Raw genomic sequence first — 25,316 nt, 5'->3', positions numbered from 1 at the left:
TGCCTGTATTACTTCCAGAAAAAAGAAAAGCTTTTTGTAAATTCCCCAAATTAGGAAGTAGGCATATCCAGAGAAATATAACTATTTTAATTTATTTTCAGGGAAATAACAATTATTGGTTATTACACGCCTTCAATTTGATTTACGTAGATGCTGATCCTATCATAGGTTTTTCTTGCCTGGATTTATTCAGAAGGAGTTTGCTTGTGGTGCTGTGGGTTTTGTTTTTTGTTTTTTTAAACCCAGTGATAAAATAATCTCTGCAGAAAGAAATGTCCCATACAGTAAAAGTCTACTCATTGTTCAGTGACACAATATACATTCACACTTGAATCCTGCAGTGGTCTTTACATGCAATTTTTCTATCTATAGTACTACGCTACTGCAAAAATAACTATAGACTGGTTTAGCTTAGTTTGATTAGCAGACCTTTCTGCCCGCTATCCATGCTGTACCAACTCAGGTAAATATTTCTTGTCAGAGTGTGTGATGTCTTATTATTTCAGCCCCACTCTATCCTTATGCCACACGTTCCTGGTTATCTTGTTTATGCTGCTGGGATGAGTATTTACTCTGAATTTAGCCACTGTTTCTTATAGGTTGGATCAATCCTTGGGGTGTACCATCTGTGCAAGTAATATTATTGTCAATTAAGTTGACTTTTTCTAACAACAAGATTATTTTGAAGTTCCAAAGCAAGAAAAATATGTTATCTGTACACTTTATCAATGATGTTAGTGATATTAGCTATATAATGAATTCTAGACATTTTGGATTACATGCTTGTTATAGTTACTATAATTTTATTCCAATTCCTTTTAGGAGGAAACAAGCTGAAGAGCCAGCCTTTCCGTTTGAACTGGGCATGGATTTCTTTAGAAAAAGAATATTATATTGTAGATGAAGATTCCAGGGTCCTGGAGGTGACTCTCAAACGCAGGGGATACCTGGGGGAAACATCATTTATAAGTGAGTATTGTAATAAATCTGAATACTAGAAACTAGAACAGCCTAAACCATAAATGTCTTATAGGAAAAAACCCTATTAGTGCATGTTGTCAAACTAGTAAAACACCAATTCAAAATGTGGTTTGCCTTTGTGTTTAAATAGACTTTTCCAGTGGGTTTGAAAACTATAAATGAACAGATTGGTATCAAAATTTAAATGTACAGATATTTTAGTGCTTTCAAGACCACAGGTTGCAAGTATTCACCTGCCCCATGACTAGTCAAGAAACTACTTATATTTCATTTAGGGTTATCACCAAATATTCACAACTACAAGCCAAGTTTTTTTTAACTTTTCCCCTATTTAATCTTTAGCTACTGAGAGATGTAAAGAGTAGGGACCCAACGAATGATAGCAGCAGCTAAAGCTAGTAGCCTCCTTCGCGGCTTCCCCTGGACAAAATACCTCAAAGGTCCTCAAAGAGAACCAAAAGCTGGATTGATTCCTAGCCAGCATACAACTGGAAGGATGTCCCAATGTCCTGTATTCCAAATCACCTGACTTAAAGTGAGAGCACGGTCCTCAAGCCAGCTCCACCACTAGTAATGCTAAAGCTTTCCCATGATATTGAGTTTAGTTGTGTCTAACTCTTGGGGGGGGGGGGGGTGCTCATCTCCATTTCTAAACCAAAGAGCCGGCATTATCCGTAGACACCTCCATATCATGTGGCCAGCATGACTGCATGGAGTGCCGTTACCTTCCCGCAGAAGTGATACTTATTGGTCTACTCACATTTACAACTACTAGGTTGGCAGAAGCCCCACCACTAAGCTCCCAAAATTTCTCGTTAACTCCCTACACTACCTACACTACCAACTATGGATACAATGCAAGCATCTGTTTAGTCCCTGTCCACCACCAACAGCATGGAAATGAAAAGTGTGGTATCTCAAAATCTTCTGGAGATACTGGCACAAGTCAACATGTAGACTTAATGTCACATTCACCCGTGCAGCCCATGCACCATATTTTCTCATTTTCATCACTTCAGCATCAAATGAGATTACCCAACAGCATACAACTCTGCAGAGATGGTGTCATTCATTGACTTACCTTTAGGATTCTATCCAGGAGGACTTTTACCTAGGAAGATTTGAATATATTACATTTGAATCTGTTCCGCCTAGTTTGGAGTCATGTGATCTTTTTTAAAACCATGGCAATGAATATTAGTTTTTCAAAAGTGAAAGCACGCAGTGAATGAGAGATGGTTTGTAGCCAGCAAGTTGTTAATGTTTAATATTTAATGTTTCACAAAAATTGGAAAGCTCTCTTGGCTTCAGCATAATGCCTTGACTGCTTTCATTTAGCTGTAGCTCAAATGCATTCCTTTTGAGAAATTGGGAAAACAGCCTGCTGAAGTTTCTTTATCAGATGCTTTTCACAAGTATTGAGATAAGCGTGAAGTGGAACATTCCAGCATGCAACTATATAATGCATGGGGCAAGCAGAGATTTCCAAGCACATTTCTTGTTTTGTAGTACTGTATTTACAAATTTAACAGCAAAATATCTCAATGTATTGGAAACATTGACTCCAAAAACATTGACTATGTATTTTAAAAATTGACTACAAATAAAGATATAATTGCATGAAATGAACTTACAGTGACAACATTGTCGGAAGTTAAATCCATAAAAAGTTGAGTTTTGTGAAGATTTTTAAAAATTTGTGATCCTTGCCTGCTTTTTCGGCTATTGCCATTTCTTCACTGCCAAGTCTTGCCATCTTTATTTCTCTAGGCAGCAACATGTAGTGGGCCTCTCCATGCACCAGGCACTCGCCGGAAGAGCAAGACATGGTCAGTGCAGGCCGGATGCTGTGCCCAATGGGAAAAGTCTGTGCTGGCTGCATCTCGCCCCTCTCGGAGGATGCTTGGAGAGGCCTGCTGTGCATTGCTGCCTAGAGAAACAGCTGTGGATCCTAGTGGGAGGCAGACTGTGTCAGATAACGCTGAATGTTGGATGAGCAAAGGTTGGATAAGTGAGACTCCACTGTATGTGCAAAATAAGCGAAATGAAATTATGCATTGAGGATTTATAAAGTGGAGGCTAATGATAAAGTATTAGGGTTTTACAATAATGCTGGAAGTGCTGAGATCTCTACTGTAGCTACTTCTCTGTAATGCCGAAAATTTCCTAGTACAAATGGGGCAAATAGGCTGTACTTCCTTAGCACTGAAGAATAACATCAAGGGAATACAGTAGGTAAGATTTCCAACCAGATTTCCTCTTTCTTTTCACTCATTTTGACAATTCAACAAGAGCTTGCCAATGGAGTGTGACAACAAGCATAGAGCATGCTATAATATTAATTAGGTTTTGTTGTGTATTGCACGAGTACACTTTCCTGAAGAGCTCCAACAGTGAGGTCAGCTGTTGGAATCCAAAACACATTTGAAGATCTAGCTCTTCTGGTAAGCTTACCCAGCTAGTTTTAATCATGAATTTTAAACTTGTGTCTTATCTTAATCTTTGTTCTGTGTATTTTAATATGTATTTTGTAGAAATATGTTTTCATATGATAATAATAATTTATTTATTTGACCAGTGATATGACCATTTCAAAATGCAACCTGAGTAAAAGACAAGGCAAAAAGGAGAGGACAGCAGCTGACCTTCTATTTACAGTCAGAATCTTATTTTCCTGATTCTTCTTTCAGGAAATGTGCTCTTCTCTTGATAGCTTTCAGAATAAAAAGGCTTACTCTGATTATGGTAGATATTTCCTGTCCTTGCAAGAGGAATGTCAGAAGATCATTTCTGTTGTGGGACCTACAGTTGGATAATATTGGATATAAATATCTGTATCGCAGTTCAGTATATGCTGGACAGTCAATCAAGAAATGTTCAATATCTTCCACAGTTTGTTCTCCAATATACATATGTTTTCATATGTATATTTTTACAGAAGTTTTTAGATGATTGTGTGTTTTAGCAATGTTGTAACCTACCTCAATGGATGAGGAGAGGTGAATAACGAATAAAATTATTATTATTACTACTACTAAATCAAGCATTTCTAAATAGGTCTAGAAGTGCAAGGACTGGAGATCCTAGTGTGGAAAGGGTTTCACACTTCACAGCTTTCAGAGGCAGGATATCAGGTTCTTTAAGGCCTGGATGGAAGAATCCAATGTGACAAAGGTTTATTATTCTTGCTCAGAGAGCTAAAGTTTCCTAAGTGGTGGCATTAAACCATAAATTAAACAAAAATTGTTCACTTATTTGAGCTGAAGCACAGTAAAAATGTTAGACATTAACAAATTCCAAATCCAGCCTCATGGATGTGAAAGTAAACTAAAGCTGCGTTCAGCATTCCTTTTTATAGTTGGTGGTAACCTCACACTTGTGCGTTTGAATGTTCGAACCAGTTTGAAGACATTAATGAAATAGATTTCTTATTTATTAAAAGTGGGAGCAGCATTAAGTACCTCTCATTTTGGCTGTAAGAACTCTATCTGGCCTTTCAATTTTTTATAGGTTTTAAAGCAGAACTCATGAACAGTTCTATGTTGTAAGTAAAATAATGTCTGTTACTAAAATGAAGCTTTCACTTATATCATAGGAAATCAGACATCTGAAGCTTACATTCTCTTTGGAGGTTCATCAGTATAATGTAAAGTACACTTATTTCTGGAAAAATTGTATTCATAACCTTTTTGAAAAGGAAAATGATGTCATATCCTTTCGGCAAATATGAATCTCCATGAACATATGGAGATCACCTTTTGAAAACCACTAGTCAAGGAAAGGCATGACCATGTTAGAAGTCAACCCTTTGAAAAAGTGATATTCACAAACATTCATGTAATGGCACACAGGTAACTCAGTTGTTAAACAGATAACCATATCTTTGAACTGCCAGGAACAAAGACATGCCACTGAACAAAAAAACATATACTTAGCTAGCAGAGTTTTAAAATGTTACTTTGAAGCTGAAGTTGAAATTGCAGTTGCAATTACCCAAAACATATACTCTCCCTTGAAACCTCTTAGGTTAAAAATATGCACTCAGAGACAAACAAAAAACAAAACAAAACAAAAACAACATTTCTAACTCCCTTATTGTTTTTTCCAAATATTTTATCAGGCATTGGAACGAAAGATGGCACAGCAGAAAAGGATAAAGATTTCAAAGGGAAAGCCCAGAAACAGGTTCAGTTCAATCCTGGACAAACCATGGCTACCTGGAAAGTAAGAATAATAGTAGATAATGAATATGAGGAGTCAGAGGTTTTCCAGATTATTTTATCAGATCCCGTTATGGCTGCCCTGGAATTTCCAGATAGAGCAACGGTGGAAATTGTGGATCCAGGTGATGGTAGGTAGTCTTCTCCTCCTCCCCTTTCTTCCTTGTCTTCTTCTTTTCCCATGCCCTTTATGCACACATACAGACACAAACTTGATTTCCTTTGGTGGAATAATCTTCTTAATCTTGTTCCCAAATTAGCATCAAATGCAATATATTTAGCAACATTAGAAATTTGTAGTTAATATTTAATTATGAATTTGTTTGCTCTCTTTTTCCAGAATCTACTGTATATATTCCTGGGTCAGAGTATAGAATAGAGGAAGATGTTGGTGAGCTGCTAATTCCTATCAGAAGATCAGGAGATGTCAGCCATGAATTAATGGTCATTTGTTCCACGCATCAAGGTATGGAGATCTACTAGCAATAGTAGCGGTGGCTGGTGTCAGTTATGGTGAGGTTTATGTGGTTAAGAGTTTTATTTTTTTTCAGGGCACATTCACAAAAGCATTACATATGTGTACACCTATATATCGTTGGATATGCAAAATTGATTAATTGGCCAGCCAAATTAGTTGTGAAATATGGAATTTCTTATATATAGCTTGCATTTGCTAAGTATTTTCCATCCCCACCATTCTGAAAATAGTATGCTGTATGGCTACAGATCTGCGATTGATAAGTTTTCAGACTTCACATGGATGTGCAAAATCATGGATAATAGAAAACCCTGTTGAAATTAAGGACTTCTGACACAAGAATATCAAAAAAATTGTGTCTGAAGCAACTTGAGAAACTGCAAGTTGCTTCTGGTGTGAGAGAATTGGCCGTCTGCAGAGACACTGCCTAGTGGATGCCCAGATATGTTACTATTCTGTGGAGGCTTCTCTCATGTCTCCGCATGGGAAGCTGGAGCTGACAGACAGGAGCTTACCCTGTCTTGCGGATTTGAACCGCTGGCAATTCAGGTCAGCATTTCAGCCAAGGGTTGGGCCACTGTAGCTCCTACAACGAGTCATGCTGAAGGCCTAGAAGATGCTGAGAGAGGACATATTTTGTCAAATATACTTAAAAAAACTAGTTCCATGGATGGTGGGAGTGTATACTGTTTAACTAACCAAGTGATTGATATACCTACCACTGGGCAAATGCATTTGATTTCAGGTTTGTTTGATATGTTCATATTAAAGGTTTTATGTGTATCATTTCCCTGGAGAAATATTTGCATATTTTTCTAAGATAGCAGAGCTTGGCAGTGCATGAGAATGAATATTCTGATATTTATTTCTGAATAAACTTGATGAAACAGGTGAAGTGATTGACATAATAATGTTTGTAAGAATTAATTGCCAAATATTAAGTGCCAGTGATGGTAAATATATGTCCAAATTTACATTATAGCATTACATACCCTGTTCCCCCATTTTCTCATCATCTATTTCACACCTTCATGGGAGGGCTGGTGGAAAATGTATATCAGCATTTTTAAAAAATCACTCTTTCCCTATTAGGAAGGTTTCTTTTCTGCATGTAGCACATGTTGAAAGATTTATGCTCCCATGGGTTGGTTAGTCAAGTTGTGTTTGTGAAGCATGACAGCTGTTGGTCAGTCTCAGATGTTAAGTATGTCAGCACAGCTGTGGGATGTAATAGGAAGATGAAAGTATTTTAAAAAACAGGTTCATGGCTCCTTTTTGCAGAGATTAGATTGCTTTGGCTTCACAGAGTTTTCTGCTGAGTGCCTTTCAGAGATGGAGCTAGTGGTGTAAGCTTGTTGTTAATTTCAGGTTCTATAGTCTTCAAGCTTGTACACATTTGCTCAGGTGTAATATCACTGGACACAGCTGGCATATATATATATACATACATACACACACACACACACACACACTGGCAACTTCATATTGTATCTTTGACAAGGAAAGCGGAGTTGATTTTTTATAGCTCTGAGTATGTTGGATGAAAGAGAGCTGCTTTGAGTCCCCTTAGGGAAAGATAAAGCAGGGTATATATTATTGTTATTATTATAAATAATAATAATAATAATAATAATAATAATGAACTGGTGGGATCATAAACCTGCAAAGGTCATGGAAAATGAACACGCAGAAATACTGTGGGACTTTCAAATCCAGACTGACAAAGTTTTGGAACACAATACACAAGATATCACGATTGGGGAAAAGAAAAAAGTTTGGATTATTGATGTTGCCATACCAGGTGACAGTCGAATTGACAAAAAAAAAAAAACAGGAAAAATTCAACCATTACCAGGACCTCAAAATTGAACTGCAAAGGTTTTGGCATAAACCAGTACAGGTGGTCCCAGTGGTAATTGGCACACTGGGTGCCGTACCAAAAGATCTCAGCCAGCATTTGAAAACAATAAACATTGACAAAATCACGATCTGTCAACTGCAAAAGGCCACTTTACTTGGATCTGCACGCATCATTCGAAAATACATCACATAGTCCTAAACACTTGGGAAGCGTTCGACTTGCGATTTTGTAATAAAAAATCCAGCATATATATCTTGTTTGCTGTGTCACACTGTGTGTTTGTGTCAGTAAAACAACAACAACAACAACAGGCATGTGTCATACCTGTTTGAACAGATATATGCCTGGGCATTTGCTTTTCTAGTAACCTGTGCATAAGTATACAGTTGCAACAAGAGCAAGTGATTAAACACTGTTGTTATTATGTTTCTGTTGTTGTGCTTATGTGCCTTCAAGTTGACTCCGTATTATTGCAGACCTTTTTGTAGGATTTTCTTGGCAAGATAGTTTCAATACAGGTTTGCCCTTGCCTTCATTCTAAGCTGAGAGAGTATGGGCCCTTCCACACAGCCCTATATCCCAGAATATCAAGCCAGAAAATCCCACAATATCTGCTTTGAACTGGGTAATCTGAGTCCACTCTCTGATAATGTGGGACTCAAAGTGTACATCAAAATAAGTTGTGGCAAATTTTAACCAATATTCAGACTGCAATAATTTCCATGCAAACGAAGATACGGACTTGAAATTTTGACCAAGCATTATGCTTATGCTGGACATAATGCTACCAGACTTGCAAGTATCCAGCATCTATAACCACCCTGCAGGAACTCTTCTTTAACTTTTTAAAATTTTACACCACTTGGCATGGAATGACCCCTAAGTAAGCTAAAAGTTACACCCTTCATAGTAAGCAAAGTTTAGAAGCATTACAGGTTTAGACAATAACTTGCAGAATCTCAAATCGGTCTACTTTCTGTAGTTCAAAAAAGTCGCATTTCCAACCTCTTGCAATAAACTCTATTTCCTTCCAAGTAAATAGAATTTATAACTTTGATAACATTGGTTTTCAGCCACTTTAATCTAAATTTTGTTTTAATTAAAAGACTAAATCTGCTGCTTCAAATAAATTCCTCTCTTTGTATGTTTGCCCTTCTCAAGATAACAGTTCTTCTTTACATTCCTGACATTTCTTGTCCAACCCTTTATGCTCCCCAAATACAAGACAAAATGTTCACCTCCACATCATATTTTGGAATTGGGTGGTTGACAAGAGAGATTTTTTAAAAACCTCTTTTTCAGCGAACTCTTAAGGGGAAAAGCCCTTTTTTATTTACAGATAAATGCTAATGGTTAGATAAGAATGTGTTTATTACTAGGTGCTGTCACAGTGAGCCAAATGAAGCAAAAGTGAAAGAAAGAAAAACAAATGTAGCATCTTCAGTTGTAGCTCAGAGCGAAACAAAAGGTTTTATTATACCATAAATTTATCTTTACCCACGATAAAACAGGCAGTAGTTTGAAATATTACAGTTTCCTACATTGCCAAGCCTTTGATTCAGATCCAGACATGCACGTAGCACAATCACACTTTAATTTCCTTTTGTGCCAGATAGTTCTCTTGGCATCCCATTGGAAAAAGCTGCCAACATTTAAGACAAAATACCTTTCCAGGCATCATAGATGTAAAAAAAAAAAAAGACAAAGACAAAGAAAAGACATTGATAAAACATTGCATCTCATTGATCAGGCTTTGGTCCCATTTAAATTAGTGAGCCTTAAATCAGAATAAATTATGACTAATTTAGTTTGGATCCGCCTGTTCTTTCTGTCTTTATCTTTGTTTCTCTGTATCAATGGGTTTTATGTAGAATGAATGTGTGAAACTGTTGGTATCAGTGTTGTGATTTTTTGAATTTTACCATGTATATTTTTATTGTAACCAGGTTCTTACCCTGGTACCTACCAAATGTTTGGACTATAATTGCCACCATTCTGAGGTTGCAGTGATGAGGATGGCACTGGGTCGGAGAAGGCTGCCCTGTAAAGAGAACAGATATTATCAACCAGGGATGGATAGAGTGCAGCTTGAGTTCCGCTTGTGTATCAGTGCATGGTAGATGTCTGACTACTCAAGACAGCTCTACTTCATGGTTTCTTGTAGATACAATAGTGGCAGCAACAAATAATTTGAAAGAATGGTCCTTCAAATGGATTGTAGTCCATGTTTGGTCAAACTTGCTCTAAGGGCACATGTAGATAGGACACAAAATGCGTGCCCTCCTGGATATTCACTAAGGGTGCCCAGATGATGCTCCATGAAATTCTGAATGCTTTTGGTGCAAAGCAGGAAAACTGCTTTGTGCCGAGATTATTTGTTAGTGAGTTTGTATCACACCTTCTTAAAAGGTGCGGGGCAAACCCACTACTGCCGCTGTCTGGACTGCCCTCTCAGAAGTTCTGGACTTCTGAGGTGGCAGTCCAGACAGCAGTCTCATGTTTTTCTGGGCTAAATCAGCTTCAAAAACTGTGAGGGCACTGACCCACTCTTCAACCCCCCCCCCCCCAAAGAAAACCTTTAAAAAAGAAAGGGGGTTAGCATTTCCCCGCTGCCGGTTCTCTCCTGTCACTAAGGAATGATACACCAGGAGAAGGGGGGGGGGGCACGAACAATTTTCCTCCTCCCCCTTCTCCTGGCATATCATTCCTAAGTGCCAGGAGAAGGCTGGTAGCTGGGAAATGCTGACCCTGTAAATTACTTTCTTTTCAAAAGGGTTTTTAAAGGGGTTTGGGAAAGGGGTGAGGGCCGTCATCCTGTTCTCCTGGTAGGTACTGAGAGGAGATGCAAATAACACCCATGGAAAGCATGGGGTTTTGGTGTGGTGTGCGGACTTTTTCGCTGTCTGGAACCACCCTCAGTCTTCCATGACCGTCACTCTGATCGTCCTCAGACATGTTTCATTGCTACAAGGTCCCTGAAAACCAAGGGTTAGTTTACCCCCCCCCCCCCCCCAAATAAAGGGAGTGATTGTGTCCACCATCCTGGCCATTTCCCCATTCCAGAAGTCAGCCAAGCTTCTACAGAATTGTATGTGAAGGTGACAGCATAGTCCCAAGTGTATCAACCTTCTGGGGTGGAGCATCCAAATTGGTCTCCTACCCTTGCAGAGGTTCTTGTCCCAGTGTGTCTAAACTTGACCAGGTCATAATGTGTCCATGACAACTCTTATTTTCTGTAGTGTTAAAATATCCCACATTTCAGATTAGCCAGGGTTTTCTTGCCCTTCACAAGCTACTTTCCTTTTTCCATTTAAAAATGTCTCCTTGCTTTGTTGCTCCTGGCTGGTTGCTTGGCTGTCACAATTAAAAAAACTCTCAGTGCCTGGCAGGATTTTGTTTTTTAAAGTCAAGAATTCAAAGGTCATATGTTCTTTAATCAGTGAGTTATTACAGATTCTTAATGCTCCGTGTTCCTCCCCCATTCCACCTTTTGTTGTGTGCCGGAGCACAAAAAATGGTCAAAAATAGTTTGGGATTTTGCCTTCATGTAAGCTGTCAACTCTTTTAGGTTTTAACAAAACTAAACAGTTTACTCCTACACGTGCGAGTAGTGATCCTGTTACAGCCATACTCTGAGTTGCTAAATACAGTGAGTCAAATGTTTTAGAGTTCCAGGCATCTATACTCCCTCCCTATTAAGGACAGAATATCTATTTTACATAAATGTGATGACATTGTCATTGGGCTTTTGTATGTTTTGCTTTGCCCCAGTAATAAGATCATAATAGACTGTAAACAAAGTCTATTATACCAACCTATTTCTCTTGGTTTCAAACTATAGAGGTATATTTGCATTTATTATAAATATATGAATGTGCTTTTTTAAAGCATTTACTGAGAACTTTTTCAGTACTTAAACGTTCTCAAGTTTTTCTTTGTAGAAGGTTTAGTTAAAACAGCTATAACTTGCCTTATGTTTGCTAAAAATACGCAACTATAAAACAGGAACTTGTTGGAATTCAACCCCACACTGCCCAAGTTTCAAGTCCTCAATGAGAATAATTTAGCATTAGAATAGTCTGAGGGTTTCCCATGTCTCCTGTATGACAGTTGGGAATGTATCTTTTTCTTCTCTCGTGTCTATGCTCTCATTCTGATTGGTTGTGTAGAATGGAAACTTTTCCACTGCAAGCCTTTTTAAATCTAACTTCTGTTTCTTACATCTTTGTATGTGCTGTGTGCTTTGAGATCTCTCTCTGCGTGTGTGGCAGAGAGATGTTTTGCCCCTCTCTTTGAAACCTTTTTTTATTTACAGACCCAGTTATTTACTATTAAGAAATGCAGTTATTGTTTATTATTGTAAATAAACTTTTTTTAAAGATTGGACTCTGCATCTTTGCCTGCCTAAGCTCTGAATTCTTTACATCCAAATTACATGGCACTTCACGCTCTGCTTGCTAATGAGCTGAGTGCTCAACTTTAATTGTCCTGTTTGATTTTTTGATGTTCTGCTATATTTTAGGGTAGTTTTCCCTAACAGTGCTTACATGCACTTCCAATGTGATTTTAAAAATCAAATATTTAAATATGCTAAAGTAATCTCAAAGGAAATTATACTGTTTTTAAATTGAGTTTGACCTGATTTTGGAAACTCTCTGTTATAAGCTTTCATTGGCTCTGGGGAGGAAAAACAGGCACATTCCAGGTTTTCTTAAAGCAATAGAAATCGTCTGATCTAAAAATGTAATAACTTTTACACTAAATTTATTTCTGTGATGACCATTAATGACTCCAGGAACTGTGATTCTTATGGGTATTTAAATGTATATGAGCGGCTTCTTAACTGAACTGTTGCACCATCGTTGGAATCTGCTGTAGTATGTCCTCTGAGAAAGAGTATTTCAAACAGTAATATATCTTTTAACAAAATAGCAATAATTTCAGTGAAACCTATTTATTTACTGCTACGTCTATTAATCTTAAAATTCCTTGGGATAACAGCAAGCAGCAGCATGAAGACAGCTCATCCTGTAAAAATTATGAGTCTTTGTGCAATCTAACAATAGATCTTCCAGAGAGTGGTTTGCTACACTGACAAATCTTTGTGTGGAGTTGACATTAATTTTCAATTCAGTGGAGATATAGTAGAAAATTCATCTGGTGTACAGTTTGCACTACATGTTTTTTTCATGGGATTGATCCCGCTTGGGAATAGTTATATTGGGAGTATGCTCCCCTCATGCATGTTTCACATATAAGAAACACACTATGCATGCTATGCATAGGAAACAAGTGTTTTGTCTGATGAAGGTTTGGAAGCTAAAGGAAGATGTGGTGATGGAAGCCATTCTATAAAACTACTGTCATAGTTTATCCTATGTCTGGCTGTGGCATAGTTAGTTAGTAGCCAACTGCATTAAATTATGCTGTTGACCTATGCAGCCTGAAAAACAGTTGCATCTGTCAGGTAGGAAATCTAGGTACTGCTTTATGTGGGGAGACTAATTGAACTAATTTACAACACCATAAAACCTTCCAGCAGTGTGCGTAAGAACGAAGTACTCCATCAATGGACTCGGTGTCACAAGTGGGCAGTGAAGTGGCAGCTCCCCCTGTGGCCAGAACTGAGTAATACCCTCATGAAGCCAGAAAAGCTGGAATGTTAAATTGTCTCTATGTCTGTCTATATACGCTGTATGTCTAAATGGTACTGAATGTTTGCTATGTATATGTGCATTGTAATCCACCCCAAGCTCCCTGCGGGGTGAGAAGGCAGAATATAAATACTGTAAATATATAAATATGCAGCCATTGGCTGTACATGTGTGACAGTATTAAATGCCATAAGGAGTTGCTTGCTGCTTGAAGTGAATCACAGACTGGATCGGAATGACCAACAATTCTACAGTCTGAAGTTGTAAGAAAAGCCCACATGCTTTCTCTTCCTGTTCACCAACACCCAACAATGTTTTGTCTAGAATTAGCAAAATAGCTTGCATGGCAACCTGCTACGTATGAGAATGGGAAAGTGCTGCATTCAGTGGAGATGATCATGGGATTCAGATCAATTGCGGAGGATGCTGTGCTCACAGGCTGCCCATGGTCACCAAGTAGCCAACTGTGGAAACAAAATGATGAACTTGATAGGCTTGGTCTGATCCAATATGGCTCTTCCTATGGTTTTACAGAATAGATCCAGAGATAGTTAAAAGAGAAGCGCAGAAATTGGGGTTTATGGCCATGTACTTGAGGTTTCTGCAAATGAGGACAGAGATATAAGGGGAAGGTGGTTTCTCTCATTGGGGTGTCTACAAAAAATGTGTGCGACTAGATCTCAAGGTTACTGCTAACAAGCTTATAATGCTTCTTGTCCGTTTTTTCTTCTCCTTATAGGATCTGCCACTGGTACAATTCCTTCCACTGTCTTGTCTTATTCTGACTATATCTCCCGTCCTGAGGACCACACAAGCCTCATTCGTTTTGATAAGGACGAGACTGAGAAGAGCTGCCGTGTCATCATCATTGATGATTCGCTTTATGAGGAAGATGAAACTTTCAATGTCACATTAAGTATGCCGATGGGTGGGCAGATCGGAACAGAATTCCCCACTGCCAAAGTAATAATTTTAGCTGACACAGATGATGGTGAGTAGAAAAAACTAAACGACATTTATTATTGGGAAAAGAAGTCAATTACAGGCTGTCCCCAAGTTATGAACAAGATGAAATTTTTAGGTTTTTTCTTAAGTTGAATTTGTTTGTAAGCCAGAACAGGTACATTTTTAAAGTGTAACTCCAGCTACATACAAGCTTTGGATAGCATAGAGGAGGGTTAACACCCTTGTGGTGTTTGTTTGGCTGTCTGTTCAGAAGATTTCACCTCACTTTCTGTCCCTGTGATAATTGGATTTTCACAAATCTGGCTTGTTATAGAAACAAGAATTGGTGATAAAGCTTCATTTGAGACACCTTTTCCCATGATAACTCTTCCAGGACTGAATATATCTTCCTAGGAGCAGATTTCCCTCACTTCCTGCTGTCTTCTGCTCTTGACTATGCGTCATTTGTAAGTTGGATGTTTTTAATTGAGGGACTGCCTGTATATGTAAATGGTTATTAGTTGCTTCCAAGTTGTAGCAACCCAAGAGTTAAAAAGAAATTTTGTACATATTTCAAATCTATAGTAGGAACCTTTTGCTTTCCAATTACTGTTTTGTTTTGTTTGGATGACAGCTTCTGTAAGCATTCTCCAGAATATTATAGGATTATGGGAAGTGCTTTTAAAAACACGTCTGAAAAACACCCTGATTATCTGCTGTAAACATTCTGTTTAGAGAAGTATGAAGTCTTTGCCAAAAAAATTTCCTGTTCAGAAACAAAACAGGTTGGATCCAGTCTAAGGGCAACATTGCTCACAGTTCTGCCACACAATGTGTTCTTGCCAGGCGTCCATCATCCCTTCCTCCTTGTCCTTTCTATGCCTCTTAAATTCATCTTGGAACATCTACCAATCTTCAGGCCAGGTTGTACACATGAAGAAGGGAGGAAAAATTACAGCAGTGTCCATTTAATAGGCTGAGGGACAACATTGGCTTTCACTAAAATTGAATTGTAGGAACTTGTTGAAATTGATATGAAAAATTGATAATTATCTAAGATCGATAGACTTCAGTTGTAAATTAGTGCAACTTGTCTAATTTCCCATATGTCTATTCCGAATTCAATAGGGTTTAATCTTAGGTGTGTGTTCAAAAGATTTCCACATCAGTATAGATCCAGTTCAGCGAAGAGAAACTACAAGCATCCGAATTAATGACTAATGTATACATTGAAAATATTTGTTAATCTACCACAATTGAAAAGGTCTGCAAATGGGAATCAAAAGGTGCAAGATCTAGCTAGAAAAAAGCTTTCTATTCGAGTTTTCAAAACTGATGCTTATTTCATTATCAATACCCCAGGTAGTTCTGTGCAATAGTCTTATGTTTTAATATTAAGTATGTGTATGGATCTCTCGAGACACACACAAAATTCCCATGAAAAGATATGCACCAATTATTTTGAATAATCAATATTTTAAGATGGGTTTCTCTGTACATAAATCAAAATGTACTCAGTCTGAAATGATAATATTAATTTAAATATTTTGGTCAAGACTAGGATATGTACTCCCCCCCCTCCCCAAATGCAAGACTGAGCACTAATAGATGGAAAGATAATATTTTTGTTTGGAGGAGGATAGGGAATGAGAGAAATAACCAAAGACTGGAGTTAATCAAGTCACTATGTCCCTTTAACTAAACAAATTTGTCTAAAGGTCATTATATTTTCACTTACAAAGCATCTCCGCTGCTTTTACTAAAAGGAATGGAGAATAAAAGGAGAATTAAGCCATTGTGGAAAAAAAGGAGAGTTGTTTTTTTTCCCAGATCTTAAAGAGCAGAGTTTTCTTGACTTCCTGAAAAAGCCCATTTGGTAGCAGTGGATGAAAAAGCTTCCCATGCTGTGTACTTGTCTTAAAACGAATGGTATTAATGGGCACAATAACCAATGTTCCGCAGTGTGCCTCTTATCTCAACTTGATTTGGCGTCAGGATAGTCTGCCAGTCTGAGTTTTTAGGAGATTACTGTCTGTCTTCCGTTTCATTTGCACACTCTCTTAAGTGGGAGAGTTCATCAGTTGCTGGGTTTCAGTATTTGCTACAGTATGGTTAAAAGCAAACAACACACATAAAAATAAATATCACACTGTGCTTGGAAGAGTTTATGAGCATGTTCTAACACTCCTGTGTTTGCAAGTAACTACTGGTATTTTGTTTAGGATTTTACTGGAGTGGAATCTCCAGAATGCAGGTGAGTGTAGGAGACTCTGCTAGAAAGACATTGAAAAACTTGTTTCATTTTTAATTTAAACATTTATGATATTATTAAAATACTGTTATTTAAAAGATTTGGACAAGAAGGCCAACTTTCAGGGTAAGTTTAGGGCTTGAAACAACTTTGTGAATGGGAAGTAGCAATGTTGGCAGTAATGACAAAATGTTGTTCACGTTTTTTTGGGGGGTAGTTTTTGGGGTTTGCTTTTTTTCTTCTCTTTATATCCTGCCTTTCTTCTGGATGAGACTCATTCGGTTTCTCCTGACCATTGCTAAACTACAGTTCTGCTTATATTTTATTGACTAGACAGAAAAGTAGAATATGTTTTTAAAAATTGTTGGGAGATTTTATAGAGGGGTGAGTGTGTGGGGTGTGCGAGTGGGGGTAGAGATGGACAAGTACAAGTGGGCATAGAAGATATAGTTTAGCACATGAGGCAGAGAAATTTCAGTTTCAGCAGAATAATGTCAGTAGGATTTATCACACTGGGTTGTTCCTTTTGTTGTTCTCCCAGGGAGAGTCTGTTGGAAGGTGTTTCTTTTACAAAGTCATTAACTGTGTTTGGAAAATAAATGCTTTTGTGATAAGTTTCAGACAAACTACTGTAATTGTGATTTGTCTTCATCATGTGATAAGCTCCATAGTAGAATGGCTTGTACTTTGCAAATTAGGTTGTGATACAGAACACCTTTAACTTTTGACACTTACTGAAATGTATCAGACATTTTTGACACATGAGTTTTTACAATAGCTGAGTAAGCTGACACCAAAAGACATCTGAGAATTTATGCTCTTGGAGATATTGGAAGCTTTTACCTGGAAGCTTTTACCTGGCTGTTGTCATTGCTCCTATGTTGTTTTTGAGAATTGATAATCTTTCCTACTTGGAGAAGGGATAGGTACTCTAGTTTTTGTTGCCACTGATTGCATGCTTAAAGCATTGCAACAAGGTCCATTGATGAGACCAGAACACTGTCAGCACTATGGATAACACATTAATGTTATACTACTTTTTCTGATTTGCAACAATCTGGATGTATAGGATATTCTTTTTTTAAAAAAATGCTTAGATCCAAGATCTGCTTTTTGCTGGCTGAAGAATTTCTTCAATCTGAGTTTCTGTGACCCCAAATTCCCTTACTCCCTTTAGCACAATCCATCAAACTTTCACACAGTACTTTCACTGCACTGAAGAGGTTGCTAAGGAGAGAAATGACTGTGCTCTGGGTCTAACTCATTTACCCAAAATAGAAATAATGATTTCTAATACTGCACCAGACAGTAGATCTTTCAAAAATAATATGGAATTGCCAAACCAACAAAATCCTTCTGTGCCAATTTGTGGAAGAATGGATTTCTCCCCATGTTGGTCCTTTCCTGAGGGTCTGATTAAGAAAGAAATGTAAGGCACAGGAACCTCATATCCTGTTGGCTATTTTACTTCAAATGAGAAGTGGGTTGATGTTGCACTGTTGTCATTTTAGAAAAAAGTGAGATTAAGATAAAGTTAAAAAATTAAGATCAAGCTAAAAAGCTGAAGTTAAACTTTATTGATAGTGAGATATGGACCAAACATTGAAGTGCCTTGAATGAAGAGATGAAGAAGCAGCTAACTTTAGAAGACTAATGGAAAGTTAGTAATGTGTGTAAACATTTCATCTATCTCAGTGGTTCTCAACCTTTGTAATTCCTAAATACAATTCCTCATGTTGTGGTGACTCCCAACCATAAAATTATTTTTGTTGTTGCTTCATAACTATAATTTTGCTACTGTTATGAATTGTAATGTAAATATCTGATATGCAGTATGTATTTTCATTGTTACAATTTGAACAAAATTAAAGCATAGTGATTAATCACAAAAATAATATGTTTGGGAGAGTATGGACAATGGATGATGGGATTTGCAGTACCTTCAACCAATTCAGCTCTGACTTCAACAGACCACTGAGACCTCTGAGGAGGTGGTTCGGAAGCTATTCTGGAGGTGAGGCCTAAGGAGGAAGCAGTGTAACCCTCATCAGATGGCCAATTATCCCATCTGGGGGTTGCAACCCCCAGGTTGAGAACTGCTGATCTACCTGAACTTCGATCAGATGGATTCCAAGCAGAAAATAAATGGAAATTAATGTTTTTCTTTTTTTTAAAAGCAAGATTATTTGCTTACTGCTATTATGGAATAGTTTCTAAAATTATATAATTTCCCCTTAGTTTAATTATTACCTTCAGAGATTTAGAATTATGCACTAGACACAAATGCAGCTACTGAATTCTTTAATCACTTCCCATGATCCAAAAGCACACTTCCCACCTTTTCTCAGACTAACCATTTGATAAGATAACGTACAGCAAGGATACTTAAAAGACAGAGAAAACTGCAGCTAGAAGTTGAAACAGAACATCACTGAAACAAAAGCAAAATACACAAGTTCAAGGTAGAACCATGGAAAATCGGAAAATGATGATGAAAGGATTGATTCAACCTGTTATCTAAGTAATTGGAGAATCAAAATTTGGAAGGCACTCAGATATATATTTTAAAATTAGTATTAGATCAAAGAATACAGCAGCAATGTTTCTAAAGTCATATGTATTAATAACAAATTGATTATACCTTGCTCCACATTTTTAAAAATAAAGACAGTTTTGATTTTTTGATTTTAATTTTATTAAATGTTAAATATGTATAAAAATTAGTCACAGCATAGGATGGGGTTTTTAAAGGAAGGTAGAGTACATTTTTGATAATGAAAGAATGAAGTCAGTCGGAGAAGTTGCTTGTGGACACATAAATTAGTTGCTACAGACATTTATATGAGAGATGAGTTAGACATGTGGAAGGGAGAGAGTTTTAATAGCAGTGGGAGTTTTTGATGGACTGATAAATGAAAAATTATTCAAATCAAAACAAGTTTTTAAGATATTGTAGAATTTCCAGCAATGAGATAGCAGATTTTTCACCAATCTTAAATGAACATCAGAGTTGACTTAATATATGCAGTATGTCCAGTGCTGAACAATAAACTAGTTACCAATTAGTATTAATTATAATCTTAATGGATATACACCCAGAAATGGAGAGATAATACATTCACTTCTTATTAAACATTATATTTTAAAAGTATATACTGTATATCTCCATTTCCATTCAACATGAATAGAGAACCGGAATGGCAGTGGCTTAGGATAAAAAATGTTCTTAGAGAGAACAGTATCATATTCAGACAGATCATTATCTGATACCTATCTGCTATTCACTCAACAATAAAGTAATTACACACAGTATTTCCTTTCTGTAAATCTGGTATTAGAGTTAGAAAGAGATAATATTAAGCGGTTAAAATTTGCATAAAAGTTGAGTGCATGGTACCGATTAAAATACATGAAATACCATATTGCTTTATTATAGGTAAGAGGAAAAATAGTATATCTGGATCTGGTGGGGAAAGTTGTTTACGTGGGACAGCAGTATAAATGTATTCATTCATGATTAAATTTTTATTCAGACAGATTAAAACAAAACCTACATACAAACATGCAAAAAAAAACCTTAAAAATAAAACAACAGTAACAACAAACGATCATAATACCCTTTCTAGAATAATACTACTACATCCTAAACATCAAAGTAACAATAACTACAAACAAATCTACGTTATCTAATCCAATTGGTTTTCATTCTCTCTCTGGTGGTTACCATATATACTCAAATATAAGCTGGGTTTTCAGCTTTTCAGTTTTTTGGGAGACTGAAAAAGCCTCACTCAGTTTATAATGGGATCAATAGAGCAAAGGCTCAGATGCTGCCCCACTATTACAGCTGTTTCCAGCAATCACTTGCAATATATGATATATTTCAATCTCTCATCTTCCCCTCCCTTAACAGTGTGTTTTCGTTTCTCCTCCCAGGCTGGAGTTGCCCATTTTGGAAAGTTATTTTTTTAACAGAGAGAGAGAGAGAGAGAGAGAGAGAGAAGGAGAAAATCTTTTGAAAAGGGAAAGGGTGAGAAGCCCTTACAAGTCAGGAAGAAGAAAAAGATTGCATGGGTGGAAGGGGAAGAAAAAGAGAAAAAGATTCTTGCAAACCCACAAGATCTATTATTATTATTATTATTATTATTATTATTATTATTAAAAAGAGAGAAGGGAATGTTTTGAAAAGGAAAAGTCAGAAACATAGATATATAGGGCTTGCAAATATTGCAGGAGGGAAATGCACATATATAGAGAGATGATTTGCAAACATTTCTGGGGAAATGCATATGTGAAATTAGTATATATAACTATAGATCTACATCTAGCTCTGCATTGTTTATATACGCAATGAAATTTGCCTGCTACTATCTTGGAAGCCGGTCTGAGTCCCTATGGGGAGGTAGGGGTGGGATACAAATGAAGTTGTTGTTGTTATTATTATTATTATTATTATTAGAATCATAGAATCAAAGAGTTGGAAGAGACCTCATGGGCCATCCAGTCCAACCCCCTGCCAAGAAGCAGGAATATTGCATTCAAATCACCCCTGACAGATGGCCATCCAGCCTCTGCTTAAAAGCTTCCAAAGAAGGAGCCTCCACCACACTCCGGGGCAGAGAGTTCCACTGCTGAACGGCTCTCACAGTCAGGAAGTTCTTCCTAATGTTCAGATGGAATCTCCTCTCTTGTAGTTTGAAGCCATTGTTCCGCGTCTTAGTCTCCAAGGAAGCAGAAAACAAGCTTGCTCCCTCCTCCCTGTGGCTTCCTCTCACATATTTATACATGGCTATCATATCTCCTCTCAGCCTTCTCTTCTTCAGGCTAAACATGCCCAGTTCCCTAAGCCGCTCCCCATAGGGCTTGTTCTCCAGACCCTTGATCATTTTAGTCGCCCTCCTCTGGACACATTCCAGCTTGTCAATATCTCTCTTGAATTGTGGTGCCCAGAATTGGACACAATATTCCAGATGTGGTCTAACCAAGGCAGAATAGAGGGGTAGCATTACTTCCTTAGATCTAGACACTATGCTCCTATTGATGCAGGCCAAAATCCCATTGGCTTTTTTTGCCGCCACATCACATTGTTGGCTCATGTTTAACTTGTTGTCCACGAGGACTCCAAGATCTTTTTCACACGTACTGCTCTCAAGCCAGGCGTCCCCCATTCTGTATCTTTGCATTTCATTTTTTCTGCCAAAGTGGAGTATCTTGCATTTGTCACTGTTGAAGATTGGGACCACATATTATTAAGTTATTGTTGATATATTGTTTTCGTTGACCTTTATTTTCCACTTACAGAGCTAGTTTACTGTTTTCCTTTGATACGGTAAAACATCTTACCTACTGATGCCTCAATTAATGTAATTTCAATTTCTCTTCCAGTCCATTACAGCTGCCAGGCAATGTTTTGGGATCTGAGTGGCTTCCTTGGCTTTTCATGGAAATGAGTAATAGGGCTGGGGGTCATCTGTGTACAGATGGCACCGAACTCCAAAACTCTGTACGATCTCTCCCAGCGGCTTCATGTAGATGTTAAACAACATAGGGGAAAGTACAGAACTCTGTGGATCCCCAAAGGACAATGGCCATGGGGTCAAGCAGACATTCCCTAGTGCCACCTTCTGGGTCCTTCCTTCCAGGAAGAACCACTGTAAAACAGAGTCCCCCGAGTCTCAGCCCATCCAGGCAACCCAGAAGGATACCATGGTCAATGGTATCGACGGCCGCTGAGAGGTCCAAGAGAACCAACAGAGGCACACTCCCCCTGTCTAGTTCTTTGTGTAGATCATCTACCAAGGCGACCAAAGCCGTCTCATTCCCATATCCAGGCCTGAAACCAGACTGAAATTAATCTAGATAATTTCTTACTACCCTTCTAGTGCTTTCTTATGAGGATCCATGGGAGAATGAGAACTCAGTACTTCAGACTTTCCAGTTTTCAACTCCCAAAAGCTTCAGCCAGCATGGCTGCTGTCAAGAGATTGTCCAATGTTTTTTTTTCTGAAGCATTGTCAGGGCCTAAGGTTTTCTACATCTTTGTTTTTAAAATCTTATTTTCTTACTTATTTTTTGAAACTGTAATGCTTCGTGTTTTAATTCTGGTTTTGTTGAGCACACTTTGTGCAGCATGTTTATCAATCTTTAAAATGACAGATTCACTTAGGGATACTCAAGAAAAACTGTAGGGATATATAAACAATGCGAAGGGTCAAGATGGCGTCGGCAGGATAGGACGTGATTTAATGGGCTCTGGTATTTTTGTTTTTCTTACTCCCTTTCCTTGAAATGGGAAACAGAAAACGCAACAGGACTAGCCCTGAGTCAACAGCACACCATAAGGCTTCTATAAACAATGCACTCCAGTGTTAAATATGTCATGAAGATGGGGAAAGCTATAGGAGGAAAAGCACATATTAAGTCTGGAAGTGGGCATAGGACACGTATATTTAAAGCATCCTTGTTTTCCTGTGTCCAACCTAGTAGATCTGATGGAGGCAACTGAATGGGGAGCCCTAAATATCACTCATATAAACTATTTATTAAGATATGAATGAACTTGACAAACAGATGATTGGAGCAAAAAGTTGGAGGAAGTTTAGAAAAAAATATATTTAACCAGAAAACTATTTATTTTCATGATCTTTAACTTATATGTACTTTCATTTTATTTGCATGTATAATGCAGGTTAAAGAGTATAGGCAATTAATAAAATTCATAAATGGCAAGAATCCCAAAGTTTCTTAGTTGCTTGTTTGGTAGTAACTTGGTAAGTTCAGTAAATGTCCTGTTGATGTTTTCTTTTTAAAGCAAAAGGCAGCTTAATCAGGTACTCAAGGCAAAAGTCAACTCTTTGATCTTTATTTTCTGCACAGGACTGAACAATATAGGTTTTGTAGTAGGGCCTTGATCATACATGAGTAAACTGTGGGTTCTGTATTATTTTCCTATTACAAAAAAGCACACTGTTTGATCATGTGTAACTGAACAATGGACCCAGTTGTATGGTAGTGAGCTTTGAAGATGGAGATGCAAACAACTTGTGATTTTATAAGGAAGTGGAAATCTTACCATGGTTTTCTGCAGGAATGTTTAAGTGGCATGGCAGGTAGAACAGGTTTTAGGACGGGTGCGCGTGTTTCTAAATAATCGAGGGAACAACAGGGATACCTAACCTGAACAAACACTTTAAAGGCCTCTTTGGAAGGCTAGAAGTGGATTTTAAGTGAACAGTTTGCTCACAAAATTTCTTTGCCGTTGGGGAAAAAAAGATGAACTAGCTTCGGAAACTCTTCTTATTTACTGAATTGACCAACCATTTTAATAGATAAATGGAAAAGAATTTAGCAAACTGTTTGATGCCCTCAATTTGTTTTTTATTAGTTTAAAGTGTTTACACTTGAGTCAATCTGGAACTTGTTAATTCACCCATATTCTGCAGATATTTCTTATGCATTTCAAACACATACCCTATCATACAGTTAGCGTGTACAAATACACACACATATATTTATTTGCCCAGTCTCAAGTGAAGTAGTTAAGTAGACAGACTACCAGACAGAGAGATAAAAATGTATAGTTGGACAAAGAATAGAATTCACTGTTTTTCCACTTTGTCACACCTGCCGCCAGAATCAGCGAGTCTTGTTGTGTCGTATTAGCGCCTGCCTAGAGGACATGGGGGCTAGTCACCCTGCAATCCCACATTGTCATGGCTCCCCCCCCCCCCCTCTGCTTCATCACATGGGAGAAGCCTGTTTAAGGCGGTTCAACCCATCTTTCCTTATGGAAAGATGAGGAGCCTCCTGTTGTCCACCACTGGCTCCGTGACTGAACTGAAAAAGAACCCATTGCCACCACCAAAATCAAGTCTCATAAAGGTGCTCCTGCTGACAAAGACCATGATCCATTTGCGTATTCATGCTCCATCCAAAAGAACTGGTAATTCCCTTCTTTCTACAGTGCTCCCTTCCCAATGAATCCTTGAAACTGGATCACTGGGAAACTTCTAAAGACGTTTGTTAGCAAGATGCAGGCCTGGAGGGAGAAGAAAAGGGAAAAAAGTCCCGGTTCTGCTTGATTTCAGTTTTGATGTACATTTTTCGTTGTTGGCCAAGTTTTGGTAAAAATTATGATCCAACTAGCGATAATACTTTGAAAACGTACCAACTAGCTGTATCTTTCTGAGTCTTATTCTGGTCTTTATCAGGAACAGATTGATTTCATGTAGACACCCTTCTCCACATCATCTTGATCTGGATTGGGGACTTTGGGTCTATAATACTTATTGCCAGAAGTGAATCACCTATTGCAGTAGATTACTTGGAACAAAAAAAGTTGACCTGAAAAGAGAATTTGGGCCATAGCAGAGGGGAGAGGGGTTCAGCATTTCTTCCCCTTACCTACATTTGGTTTCTATTGAATCTATACTGTTGTTTTTCATGTTGAGGCAGAAAGCAACTCATAATCTGTAAAATTAACTTTAAAATGTTCAGGTCTTCTAATTCTAAATCTTTGTTTTGAGAATGCTTATAAATAGGGAATCAATTGCAGTGGGATAAGGATGTAGAAATCTGCTTGAGGAAATTGTGCTGTAGTATTAATCTATATATATAAATTTGTTAGGGGCATCCAACGAGGAAACAAAACTCAAAAACCCCCCAACGAAACTTAACCAAAATTCCCATGCCCATAACACAACCCACAAGGTACAAACATATCTACTCAAAATGAAAAACAACACAACAACACACTCACAAAACGGCAAAACAACTGAGCATGTGCATTGGCGCCCAGCCGCAAGTTCCCTGGCGCGCGTACATGGCCTTCCGGCCAACGTTCCCTCTGCAGAAACCATGCCCACTCCAAGCCCTGCCGCGCCGCTTCCCGCACACACACACCCCCTGCTGCACACACACATGCAAC

General features: G+C 37.9%; 1 protein-coding gene across 1 annotated transcript in view; it reads left to right on the top strand.

Annotated features, from left to right (window-relative positions):
• FREM3 (FRAS1 related extracellular matrix 3) overlaps positions 1 to 25,316 on the top strand; it is a 106,457-nt gene that overhangs the window by 37,500 nt on the left and 43,641 nt on the right. Inside the window, exons 3-6 of the mRNA XM_060778895.2 lie at positions 823 to 969; positions 5,102 to 5,332; positions 5,542 to 5,667; positions 13,934 to 14,185. Coding sequence (XP_060634878.2) covers positions 823 to 969; positions 5,102 to 5,332; positions 5,542 to 5,667; positions 13,934 to 14,185 — 756 coding nt within the window. The remainder of the gene's footprint in view (positions 1 to 822; positions 970 to 5,101; positions 5,333 to 5,541; positions 5,668 to 13,933; positions 14,186 to 25,316) is intronic.

This window comes from Anolis sagrei, chromosome 5 (assembly GCF_037176765.1).
Source record: "Anolis sagrei isolate rAnoSag1 chromosome 5, rAnoSag1.mat, whole genome shotgun sequence".
Lineage (NCBI taxonomy): Eukaryota > Metazoa > Chordata > Lepidosauria > Squamata > Dactyloidae > Anolis > Anolis sagrei.
This window is presented reverse-complemented; position numbering and strand designations above follow the sequence as displayed.